Raw genomic sequence first — 13,423 nt, 5'->3', positions numbered from 1 at the left:
ATCCATTGTGGTGGTATACAGAGCCAAAATGATGAAAATTGTGTCAATGTCCAAATATTTATGGACCTAACTGTACGTTCCGGCAGTAATCAGGCATGCTTGGAGGATTGGCTTTTAAGGGAGAGGGTGGGATATTTTGGTTTGACTTCTTTCAAATTCGAGCTAAAATGGCAAGGTTTGCAAAACTTGCCTATCCTGCCTTTATGTACTAGTACCCAATACTACCTTTTTACTGTACTTTATTCATTCTGTAATATCCAAAATACAATTTCAGTCCCAACTTCTCAATTTCAACTTTGTGGAAATAACATTAATATCACTTCATTTAGACATGTTTTATACACCACACAATTAAACTCCTCCCTACCTATAAATAAAGAAGTAAATATAGCTGCAAGCAGCGATGCGGGTTCCTCTGCAAAATGACAAAATATTAAACAAATGTAAATTGTAGAAGATCAAGAGTTGGACAACCAAGAGAACAGAACTACTTCATGTTTGCGAAGGGTAAACACCCGTTATTCTCCTATTTGAAGAGGAGGGTGAGGAGGATGTTCAGGAGGAAGATGTTAACACCAGGCCCCTGTGAAAAGAGGATTTAGTGTCTCCTATCTCGCAAAATGGAAGTGCATCCACAGACCCAAAAGCTCAGGAATCCCATGGAAACAAAGGCAAATGTGTGAGATGTACTGATGTGGAGCACAAATTATCCAAGAATCAGTACTTCTCTTGAGTGTTTTTTATTAGATGAATAACCATTGGATATTCATTGGATCATAATCAACTGGTTTCATCACTTAAGACACTGTGGGCCTCATGTACTAACGCTTTTGCGCCCACTTCAGGCGCAATTTGCGAGTAAAAGCATGGTGAGGTATGTACAAACATGCCGCACTGAGGTTAAAGCGCAGACGGCCTGTCGCGGGAAAAGCATCTTGGGTTCAGGGCTGAAGCGACGCTGTCCAGCTAGAGAGGGGTAGTCCAGCAAGAGGTCTGTGTTACACTCAGCATCCTCTGTTGTTGCTCTCAGCATACTCTGTTGCACTCTGTTGAACAGGCCTCTGCATGACCCTCCAGATCTGAACAGGGGAAAAAGGGTCCATGTCAGTAGTGAAAAATGAAGCGTTTTCCATCTACACTGGATATAAACTACAGTTTTGACTGTGAAATACAGTGTCATTACTTGAACTTGAATCCAAATGTGTTTACCTGATGGAGACCCATGCAAAGTCACTCAAAACACGGGTTCGATTCCAGGCTCTGGCAAGAGTATTTAGATCTAAACTGGTCAATATATATACACATCTGACCAAAGACCAGCTCTACCTTTGCCTGTAAACAGTCACTGTGGTTACATGGATTCGAATTACTGGCTTATTTGGACTGAAATAGAATGATCCCTTTCTTGTAAACACCTTTGTTCGAATAATTGCGGTCCGACTACGATCCGATCGACACCCCGAGATAACTCGGTCCGAGTCGGTTGATAATTTGGACATCGCATGGTTGTAAACGGTGAATTGGGCTATGAACTGGACTCTGCGTCTTTGCGCATGCTTGAGATCCCGCCGCCCTCCCGCCCATGGAGAATTAAATTCTCCATGTTCCTTCGGTCCGTCGTGGTGAAGAAGGAGCTGAGTCAAAAGGCGACGCTCTCTATTTACCAGTCGATCTACGTTCCTACCCTCACCTATGGTCACGAACTGTGGGTAGTGACCGAAAGAACGAGATCGCGAATACAAGCAACTGAAATGAGTTTTCTCCGCAGGGTGTCCGGGCTCTCCCTTAGAGATAGGGTGAGAAGCTCGGTCATCCGGGAGGGGCTCAGAGTAGAACCGCTGCTCCTCCGCGTCGAGAGGGGCCAGTTGAGGTGGCTCAGGCATCTGATAAGGATGCCTCCTGGACGCCTCCCTGGTGAGGTGTTCTGGGCACGTCCCACTGGGAATAGGCCCCGGGGAAGACCCAGGACACGCTGGAGGGACTATGTCTCTCGGCTGGCCTGGGAATGCCTCGGGGTCCCCCAGGAAGAGCTGGTGGAAGTGGCCGGGAGAGGGAAGTCTGGGCCTCCCTGCTTAGGTTGCTGCCCCCGCGACCCGCCCCCCGGATAAGCGGAAGATGATGGATGGATGTTCCTTCGGCGGCTGCGGCGTCTCTCCATTACCAATCTAGCCAATAGCGCTGTTTGCATTCGCAGTACTCCTATTGTCATCATGCACGAAATGTAGAGGGACGTAGCTTCACCTTGCTCTCCGTTCGCCATCTTTCTCGAAATGATGATGTTGTTGGTAGTGGTGAAGAGGTCAAGCGGAAATGGCTGTACACCACTAGTTGTAATGAAAACGGCACCACGTATCGTACTGGGTTATGAAATGCTTTCGGCCAATGATTCGCTTTATTCACTGCCATATATATTAGGATAATGGCAGTTGCCCCAAAAAATAGCATTGTCCGAATAAAGCTAGATTCAAATTGATACCATCATGGAAACTTACTGAGTGATTCTGACTTTAAAAAGCCTGACCTAGTGAAATTGGCAAAACTAGTCTGGCCAACATAGGTCGATTTCTCAGGGCATATGACGAATGAAACAGGCTCGCCTTTAACAATCCGAGATACTGGCTATCTTTGGCAGGCTCTTGTCTACAAAAAGCAGTCCTCCCTGACATTGTTGGAGTAGAATTGAGTGAAATATACAAAAATGTCTGACTCTGAGGCTAACGTCAAAACAATGTACCCCCGGGACGCAGTCTCATTCCACTTGCAAGTTTTCCACAAATCACAAAAATAATCTGAGCATCTGGCTAAAAGCACAATTCCCACATCTCTTGAAGGCTTCCCTGCTCAAATTTTTGGGTGTAGACCAAACTATAAAATGGTGAACTTATGAACATGACGCAACCAAAACATGGCTGCCGCCTAAGCCTATGCGGTCTCCCTGGCGTCCGAACTCACTCCAATTACAAAGACTTTCACGACCCAAATAAAAATTCTGAGCTGACAGGTCTGTGGGGAATCGCTTTTTCTCCTAATGGTTGCCCTCCTCGACCTTTTTGGTAAAGAATTCGCAGAGATGCTAAATTATTCACTAATTATATACACAGAGGAAAAAAGCTAGCTACTTTTCGAGTTCGGTTTTCCGTCACTTTAAACTCACAATCTAAAGGTCTAAAAGTTCTCAAACCTTCACCATAAGAGTAGTGTACTTTCATGAACCCAATCATTGATTCTAGCTTAAAATGTGTAAAAATAGGTGAAATTATTTACCGAACGTGGCTGCCTCCAACACGGCTATCAGGTGATTCTGTGAAAAGGTAAATTGTGTATGGTACTTCAGAATGTCATCTTGAAGCCAATAAGGTTGAAAAACCATAAGTCAAAATTATATTTCATTTATTAACCCTTTCACACGTAGGTTCTAAATTCCTTGACTGGTCCCCCAGAGTGAGTTTTTTATGCGCGTGATTTTGGATCAATCTCAACGTTCCAGAAATTGATTATGACGCATTAAAATCGAATTGCTATACAATTTAAGTATTTCTCGGTTCGCATTTTCCATTGACCTAGTTTGCACCCCGTATTAGTGACGAATACTCCATTCATTGGTTGTTTTGTTTATCCACCTTCTCGTTACGTATTTCTTCCGCTTCAGGGGACTGGCGGAAACCTTCAAAGTAGATATTTTGGCTATTATTCTGGTGACTGAAGTATTTGTATAACTCAAATTATACCACCCATATAGTTTGCACGATACTGAGATGAAAGCATGAACTGTTGTATTTCACGAGGTGATGTTTTTGCCAAACTAGCTAGCTCGTAGTGTAGTAAAGAGTCAATCAACAAGTTAGCTGTTGCTAATTTACTAGGCTATGTTACGTTGTTTGTGTGGTCGGATTATAACGAATACAAAATAATTTGGATACATCCAGTCAGTCTAATTTGATTTCTATTCATCGTTTTGTTTTCTCTAGCTGGCTTCCATCTCGTAAACCTTCTGAGTTGGCAACGCAGCCAGTGTTCACAAAATAAGTTACTGGATGGAAGCCAGCTAAACGAAAACAAAACGATACATTACAATCCTAGTAATACGCTAGACTGACTAGATGCACTTGCATTACTTTGTTATAATCCTACTACACAAACTACGTAACATAGCCAAGTAAATTAGCAGCAACTGTTGATCGTCAACCAAATTGAGCTATAGGCGAGACTGGAACATGACTCCCACACACCTCGGCGAAAGGCGATCAAGCAAGCTCATGCTGCTTGGATACCTTCAAACCTTTTTGGTTGGCTTCTTTATCTGGGAAACTTTTCTGGTGAGTAGATTATTTATACCCACAAAATATACACATACCTGTGGCATGATATTGAGACGAAAGCATGACCTGTGGTTGTTTTCCACTATCTGATGTTTTTACTAGCTAGCTCGTAGTAAAGGGTATTATTCAGGTAACTAGCGATTACTAACTTGCCATGTTTAGTCAAATTAAAGCAAACACAATAATTCAGACATCCATTCTATATTGATGGCTATGTTTTGTGATCTCTTGCTACCATCTACTGTCATTAATTTCCGTGTTGATAGAAAATGTATTCCTCATTTATTGTCAGGCCACAGTTCAAGCAAAAATGAGAGGCAAGTGTAATTTGTTTGGAAAATCTGGGCTAGGGCTAGTTGATGGACGACATGTAGAATAAACCAGACTTTATGCTTATTCAATCTAACAACCTATTGAAATGACAAGACGGCAATGTATGACTGTAATGTTTCATAGGGTAATGAAACGCACCACTTGTCATACCACTTGATTGCCTGCTGTTGACCGTTTTCTATATCTTGAACATCTCCCTATAATTTTACAGGTGAATGTTGGCCTGCACAGGCCCCGTTCCAAGAAACAGAACATGACAGCACTGCTGTACAAATTGTCCATGTATAGTACATGGCCTTCTCTCAGGTGTCGAGCAAGTACGGTCAGCACAAAGTGACCATTCCTTGCTGAACATCAACGAGACTGTCAAACACCTAATTCCTTGATGTACCAGCAGCATGTTTATTTTTTTGCAAAGGCTGAAAGCCCATCTCCCATCCCACACCATCACCACATTGCATAGAGGGACTGTAGAGAGCATCCCAAGGAGCTGCATCACGGCCCGCAGAGGACAGTGAGGACAGCTGAGAAGATAGTCAGGATCTCTCTGCCCTCCCTCACAAACATCTATACCAAATGCTGCATCCCCAAACCCACACGCATTGTGGACAAACCCATGCACCCCACACGCTCCTGTACATCATCAAACTCAATATTTTTGCATATTGCTGCTACCTCAATAACTGATGTCCATGTATTATGGTATTAGTATGTTATGTTTACATTCAGTTTCCCTTGCACTAGCTTACTTGTTTACATTCACAGTATCCCCACTTCTTGGTGTTTTGAGGCATTTGTCACAAATGTCATCTTGTCTTATTGGACCAATTTTATTGACCTAATTCCACACAGTTGTTGTAGTTGTCTAGGTTATGTCTAGGTCCTGGAAGAATGTTGTTTTGTTTCATTGTGTACTGTAAGTATATGATGACAATAAATACCAGTTGACTTGTCATGACAACAGATCCAGAAATCCCAAGCCCTTCATGATCCTGGATGTCCATAGTGGATCCTGTGTAAAGGATCATGTCCTAAACATAGCCAGTACATCACTCAACTCAAACATGCTGTACCTTTTTGCCGATATGTTGACGGAAGCTTTGCCTACCCCTACACAGTAAGGTTTTAAATAATTTTGATGTGATATTTTTTATAGCTGTGTGCTAATGATATTCATTGATATGTAACGTGACAATGACGAGATTGTACCCTTTCCTGGACATGTAATTAGCTACCTGAAATGAGTAAAAGGATACGTGTTAAAAATTAAGAAACGTGTTGGTGTGGGCTTTTTAACTTATTAAAATATTTATTAAAATAACTTAGTACTGTCATTACTGTTTTAAATATTCACACAGGTGAATCCACAGTGAATTGATATGATATATTATCGTAGTGTAGCTTTCGAGAAGCTAACTTGGCTAATGACGATAATGTAGGCTGCCATGTTTTTTGTTTTGATCAGTACTCTGCATTGTGGGTGTCAAATGGTCAACGAGATGACCTAATCTTCTCACGAGAAAATACTGAGGTGTACGGGGTCAAGGGGTACATCATCAAGGGTCATATTTGTTGCCGGAAGACAAAAAAATCAAAGATGGCCTCTAGTAGCTCAAAACGAGACGAAAGACAGACGAATGTCAGATGTTTTAGATGCATATTTGTGAACGTATATCTATTATTTCGATCTCTGGTTGGTTGTACAATAGTAAAATCTGTTGAAAGCGATAGCCAAGTCAAGGAAAACGGATAATATTATGGTTTACTAGGTGGCGTGAGTAAAGCGTGAGTTATTTTTGGTTAGCTGTTAGCTAACATTAGCTAAACTAAATTGTTTGAACGTTTTCTTATGGATAATAAAGATAAACTTTCTCAAAATATACAGTAAATTGAGATTCATGTTTATAACATACGCGTAGGCTAATGCTGAAGAGTTTATTGTTACGTAATAAGCCAAACTGGACATTCTAAAGGACGCGTTCCAACACACCGGTGTGTTGGTACGCTCCAGGGACCAGCCAGGACTCAACACACCGGTGTGTTCGTACGCGTCAAAGGGTTAACACAAAGATATTGTGGCAATGTGGACATTTACATGAATACACTTCTTTCAGCCATTTTGCATTGCATTGCTTATTCAACCCTATAGAAAGACATGTATTCTACACATCTGCAACAAATTTCAAGTCGATTGGATCTATGGTTCATGAGGAGAATGGTTTTGAAGGTTGTACCAAATTTGGACAGTGCAAGAAAATTCATAAGTCTGACGATATGGGTCCTTGAAGATTTTTTGTTCCCCATGAGAAATAAGGCATATATACAAATTTTCAGGCATTTTGGAGTAATGGGGTGCTGGGGAAATCACGTAGACTTTGGGCGTGGCTTATAGCGCCACCTATGGGCGTACATGGGCCATTAGCGGTCTGGGAGTAGTGAGTGACCTGTTGTATCATTGGGCCAAATTTGAAAAAATCGGCAAGTACTTTGTGAGCTTCTGAGTAGAGGAAAAATAATATTAATACTAACACAAACAATAGGTTTCCTCCTACCGGAGGAACCCTAATAATAGGAATACTAACAAAAACAAGTTCTCTCCAAAAGAGGAACCCTAATTAGTTAACATTGGAGTTGAGCAAGTTGGAGTTGAGCAAGAAACTATGTGAAGTAGTTTCACACCAGTGATGTAATTCACCCCATGGAAACCAGACCGCCCTCTAGCGGCATATACTCAACATTACCGTGCCACAAACTTATGCACACACAGAGAGCGATCCATGCCCCCTTGATTCCGGTGTCTTGAACAATAAAGGTATTTTACAACTAAATGATTAAAATGATTATTATCGCTGTGAAATATATTATTGTTGCTTGCTTTTTCCACAGGTACACTCTTGCACTTTTGAGGTTCATGCTGTTTAATTGTAACTTGTCTAACTACATGCTCTTATGGTTCTTCCCTTTGGGACTTATTTGGTTTTCACAATGTATGCTTCGTGTTTGGTTACCCACAATGTTTGGGGCTATCTCGTTATGTTCAGTGACCTATGCCCTTTTGTAAAGCTGTCTATTGGAAGTCGCTTTGGATAAAAGTGTCTGCTTAATGCATAAATGTAAACTAAATGTATGAAACAAAATACTCGAGAAATTAACTACTCTGAGCTACTCTAGGGAACAGCGTTCTTCTGCGTTGGCTGCAGGCATACTGCTAACGATGCAAGCTGCAAAGGGGGACTTAGTTTTCAGTGGACTATTGAGCTTTTTGAAATATCTTGTGTTTGACCAGGTGGGTCTTTAGGTTAGAAGAGTTGCAATGGGCAGCTTTACATTTTGCTTCACAAATATTGCAGCGAGCATTCTCTGCTTCAAGTTCAAGATTTGAAAAGTGCAACCACACTTGGGACCGCTCTCAGCTAGGTATTGCCTGGACTGTTGAAAATGTAACAAGCTGCAGAGGTAACATATCTCATAATCTCGCTCTCGTTGTCTCACTAATGTAGTCTCACTCTCTGTCTTTCTCTACTCTCCCACCCTGATGCCAGCCTGGGAACCAGACAAATCAGCAAGCTCATGCTCATTTATTTTCTCTCATATATGTCTGGCCACCTTGATATGGGGTGGGTTTAATACGATGATTTTATAAAGGGCCCCTGTTGGGGAATTTTCGTAAATGACTGAGATTAGGTTTTGTTGCTCTAAATGGTTGTATCTATCCAATAATAACTTCGGCACTTTGGTCTGCGCCCATTGATAATGCCCCTTGGAAATTGTTAATGAACTGAGATGTTCCATATCCATTCATATTTGTGACAAGGTCCAGTGAAAAGGGGCTCTGGTCGGCATTCCGTATTGTCTGCTAGAAGCATTTCTTGCATCTTACAAGAAATCCTGCATTTTCTTGCATATTACAAAAGTTAAAGTGTTGAAGAAGCCACTCTATAACAAACATGTAAACAACATGTTTAGGTTCACTAAATACTCATTTGTTCTTGTTTACCTAAACTTCCAGTTGAGTTGTGAGCGTGTCATGCGTGATTTGATTTGCATCACGGTGTAGCTGTGCCATCCCATCCCCCCTCCTAATCAAATAATGAATTGGCAAATTTGGTCTCAAGTTAGGTACCCTTAAATGTAGTTGTGTGTTTCACAAGTAGTTGTGTCAACATTCAAGCATGCCTTCTGCGTGTTCAGCGTACGTTTTTCTCATACGTTTGTTTTAGCCTACATCCACGGACTAAATAGAATGAATAGGCTAATCTCGGGCATTGCACTGTGCACATGATACTTTTTTCTTTGTTTTTGACCTGGTAAACCTGAATACATCTTTCAAGCTGTTTTCGGAAGATGCGATTTGCACCAACTACTTAACGCATAAATTGAATCATGTACAGTGCAATGTAGTCAGTACAAAAATACTGGGTGTTAAAACACGTCTAGGATAAGTCAAGAAAGCAGGATCCTGGAATTTAATCGACTGCGAATATTGTTTACTTTTTCATCTCTTCACTGCGGTGAAATAACCGGCGCTCAACGCTTCTAATGATTAACACAAAACAATCACACCTCTCTTAAGCCGTGAAAAGCTCTAACATCTTTGAAGCCAAATATCTGGGCTAGAGCTTTCCAGGTTTACCAACATTCAGATACACGTATCTTCTTCAACTATTTCCTGATTTAAATGTATGACACATCATTTGAAAGCTTACAATCTACACTTTCACAATCTGTAAAACACTGAGAAATTAGTTGTCCAACAACCGCTCCTTTTCACCAGAGCGTGTCACATGAATTGGTCTGGTGATGCTAGGCCACCCAGATACGCTGTCAGGAACCAACATTTTGCACCGATTTATTTATTTTAAATGGTACTCCTGTAGTACCGATGAAATTTGGTCGGTACCTGAGATACCTGCGACTTTGTTCTTTCTCTGCCCTTTGTATTTGTGATCCTTTTGTTACACTATCTGGAATAAAACTGCACACGAGTAGTTGATGTTGCACCTATAGACACATTTTTTTTTTTTTATGATCTTACCTGTAGTGCTATTTATTCCTCAACACTGTTTTGGTGTAAGTTGACAAGTTTTGGAGATATCAGGTGTAGAGATGTCTGCCTTATGTAATATATATATATATATATAGATGGCACTCGACTTGTGGGGCTCAAGCGCCAAGAAATACATTTGAAAAACTCAAAACGGCTCTTTCCAAAAATCATGACTCGTTTACTCAAGATAATCCACTAACCTTATTGTAAGCAGTTTCATGTAGGAACGATTTACTTTCTATTAAACTACGCCACCAACCGTATCACCTCGCAGAAGGAAGAGTGCATCTACTCATGGACAAGAGGCTCGGATGGCAGGTGTAGTTTGATAGGCCGAAAATAGTTCCCCATGAAGCGCTAAACTAATAAATGTAATGTAGAAATTGTTAAATTATCCAATTAATTATCAAATTCACTTATTGTGTGTCTGTGTGTTTTTCCTGTACATGTTTGTTTGTTTGTTTGTTTGTGTCCCATACATCAGAAGGTGTGTGGAGAGGGCGAGGGGAAGGTCTTTGGGAGATGTTGTCAGCTGAGGCCTACAGGAGGCTCCTCCTCCTCCCTTGAAAGCACCTCCTCCTGCGCCTCTGAGCCTCGCGACCAGGGCCTCCGATTCCAGGTGCCACCCCTGACCTCTGAGCACGCAGCTAGGGGACACATCTAGGGTCAGGGATCACACCTTGGGTCAGAGGCCACATCTAGAGTTAGGGGTCACATGATGGGTCATATGTCAAACCTCAACAACGTCTGAGTACTCAAAATACAAACCCTTCCTGGACGTATGTGTTTCTGTGACACAGTTGCAACCCATCTAGTCGTATTACATAAGTGGTTTCAGCTAGGTAGAGGATGCTGAGATCCTTTTCTGTTGTACTTTATATATGCACTTTGTATGTTGCTTTGGATAAAAGTGTCTGCAATATGAATTCAATGTAAATGTTAAATACACAGCCTGCTTTTAGATTACACTGTGGTAGTGAAGATTCCACATTCACACACTAAGTGTATGTCAACTCCATTGTTTTGCTGTTACGTAAGCGCTAATTAGAATTGTTTATTTCCTTCTGTTACTTCTCTACTTCTTCCCTCTATCCTCCTTCTCCACTTACCCTCTCTTCCCCCTTCTGTCTCCAGGGCCCTCGTTGCTCCTCTGATGCCAACATGCTGGGGGAGATGATGTTTGGCTCCGTGGCCATGAGCTACAAGGGCTCCACGCTAAAGATTCACCAGATCAGGTAGAGAACACACACACACACAAATACAGAAACACACATGTTGCAACATACAGTAACTTTAAACATTGTCAAAACTGAGGCAACGACAACCCCCCCAACATACACAAACACACTATGTGTCCTCAGGTCACCTCCCCAGCTGATGCTGAGTAAGGTGTTCACAGCCAGGACAGGGAGCAGTGTGTATGGCAGTCTCAACACGTAAGCATGCGCGCACACACTCACTCTCCCTCTTTCACTCTGTTTCCATATTTTACCTTCTCGTCTTTCTCTCCTCTCCTTCTGTCCTTTGAGATCCTGAATTGGTCTCTTTTTTTCTGTTGGGCAGGTTACAGGACAGCCTGGAGTTCATGAGTCAGGACCCCAACACTCTCAGGCCAGATCAGAACACTGGGACCAACAGTCTCCTAGGTAAAAACAATAACCGAACCAGACTGGGTTACAATGTCTCAGAGAAGACATAACTGACAAGGATAATACCAAATGCTTATGTGATCACCTCTCGTGCCGTGCTGTACAGTTTCTCAGTGTTGTTCATGTTGTCTGACATTTGTTGTGAGTGTTGAAGCAGTGTTGTGTTTTCATCATAGCATCTCTGTCTACAGACTATTTTAAAAACCTGATCAGCCTGAACTTCTGAGATGTTAAGTGTGATCATTATTTCTGATGAGTGTGCAGTTTCAGTTTTGCTCCCTCTGTGTACTGTGTCAAGGAGGCTGTTTGCCAATGCCGTTATCCCATAATCCATACACCCTCATCAATCCACACTGGCTTGTGGCAAATTCATCTCATTCCTGCTCTTCACTGTTTTATTTTACTTCCATCCTCCCAGACAATGCAGACTCTATCTGAACTTTCCTCATGTTGGTCCAGCAGAATGGACAACAGTACAAACACAGATCACTGCTCTGTGAATCATGTGGTCCTTAATACTGTGGTTCTGAGTCTGGCTTTTCTGAGAGTGATTCCAGCCCATCTGACTCATCTCAGGACGACCTAACAAACGGGGTCTGTTGCGGTCGTCTCTCTGGATGGTAGTGGTGGCATGGCCTCCTCCACGGTTCTGACCTGTTCTGACATGCAGCTTTACTAACTGTGGTTGATGTCTGTCTGTTTTTGTGTCTCTCTCCATTCTTGCTCTCTATTCGTCCCCATACCAAACCCCCCTTCCACCCCCACCCCCTTCCGTCTCGCACTTCTTTGTCCACTCTTCCCCTCCTCCCCAGGTTTCTCTCAGCTCAGCAGCCCTCGTCGGGCCTTCTCAGAGCAGGGTCCTCTACGCCTCATCAAGAGCGCCTCTTTCTTTTCAGGTTGGCAGCGCACTCCCTCGCTTCTGCACGTGTGTGTGCACAGCTGCATGCGTGTGTAGAGGTCCATAACTACCTTGCACATGCTCTGTGTGTGTGTGTGTAGGTCGTAGACCTTTTTGGGCATGTACGTCATGGACTATCGGCGTGTGGGAGTTAGATCTTTTCACCTTCCTCCCGTCCCTTCGTCACTCCCCCCCGCCCCCTCTGTGGAACTCCTGTCCTTGGTGGAGTGATTTCTTTAAATAGCCCTCCATACCCCTCTTTAAAGTACTGTCAGGGTGGTGAGTGTGTGTCACTCGCCAGCCACACAGGAATGTCCATAAGCCTGGTCTGTCAAACAGCTCCGCTCCTGTTGATTGGCTCATAAATCACGTCAACAGCTCAACCAAAACTATGCCTCTGCCGTACATGCAAATTAGGGTTCTACATTGTCTGCACCTCCTGAGGCATGTTGGTGTATGTGCGCATGTCTGTTTGTGTGTGCGTGTGCACATAGAATTTCTCAGAACCTACACCTGGGTAATTGGATCTGTTGTGCTATTCCCGATCACCCTCCCCCACCCAAACAGGGTTGGCCGTCTGTATAGTTGACCCCACCGCGCACCCCCCAGCAGGCTTGTAGTTCCCTGCATGTGACCCCCACCCCTTAGAGCTCTGTTTGATGTTCACTGTGGTGATGGGGGGGGGGGGGTGGAGGAGCACAGGGTTTGGGAAGTAGTAGGAGAAGCAGCCTCAAGTTGAAGGGTGGTGGAGGAAGAGGAAGGTATCTGGTGGTGGGAGTGCACTGGTAGTAATAAATCTGGAGTGAGCTGTCTCTTACACATTCTCTGTGTATGTGCCTGTGTGTCTCAGTCTCTCTCTCCTTTTTCCAATCTCCCCCAGGCCACAGTAACCCCATGGACATGCCAGGCAGAAGTCTGTATGATGAGAGAGACAGTGGCATTGCCAGATCAGGTAGGTACTATTTAGGTTATATTGTAGAGATGTTACCAACCCCCCCACTCACACACAGACACATAGACTCACACAAATTAACCCCCTTGCACAGATACACACACACTTTTTTACCTACCTCCTTACCCCCCCCCCCCCCCCCCCCCCCGAGAAGTCCCTATGGAACAGCTTGGGCAGTGGAAACGCTGGGCCTGGCATGCTTGGCATGGCTGGCATGTCATTCCC

General features: G+C 43.1%; 1 protein-coding gene across 4 annotated transcripts in view; it reads left to right on the top strand.

The window, feature by feature from the left end:
* Window positions 1-13,423, top strand: part of fnip1 (folliculin interacting protein 1) — a 48,929-nt gene that overhangs the window by 11,565 nt on the left and 23,941 nt on the right. For 2 of the 4 annotated variants that reach the window (XM_062453166.1, XM_062453168.1), the window contains exons 3-8: window positions 10,184-10,318; window positions 10,834-10,934; window positions 11,061-11,135; window positions 11,263-11,345; window positions 12,161-12,244; window positions 13,127-13,198. In XM_062453166.1, the coding sequence (XP_062309150.1) occupies window positions 10,184-10,318; window positions 10,834-10,934; window positions 11,061-11,135; window positions 11,263-11,345; window positions 12,161-12,244; window positions 13,127-13,198 (550 nt within the window). The remainder of the gene's footprint in view (window positions 1-10,183; window positions 10,319-10,833; window positions 10,935-11,060; window positions 11,136-11,262; window positions 11,346-12,160; window positions 12,245-13,126; window positions 13,199-13,423) is intronic. The other 2 variants (XM_062453170.1, XM_062453169.1) reach the window with 2 other exon arrangements.

The sequence above is a fragment of the Osmerus eperlanus genome, chromosome 27, assembly GCF_963692335.1.
Source record: "Osmerus eperlanus chromosome 27, fOsmEpe2.1, whole genome shotgun sequence".
Classification (NCBI taxonomy): Eukaryota; Metazoa; Chordata; class Actinopteri; order Osmeriformes; family Osmeridae; genus Osmerus; species Osmerus eperlanus.
This window is presented reverse-complemented; position numbering and strand designations above follow the sequence as displayed.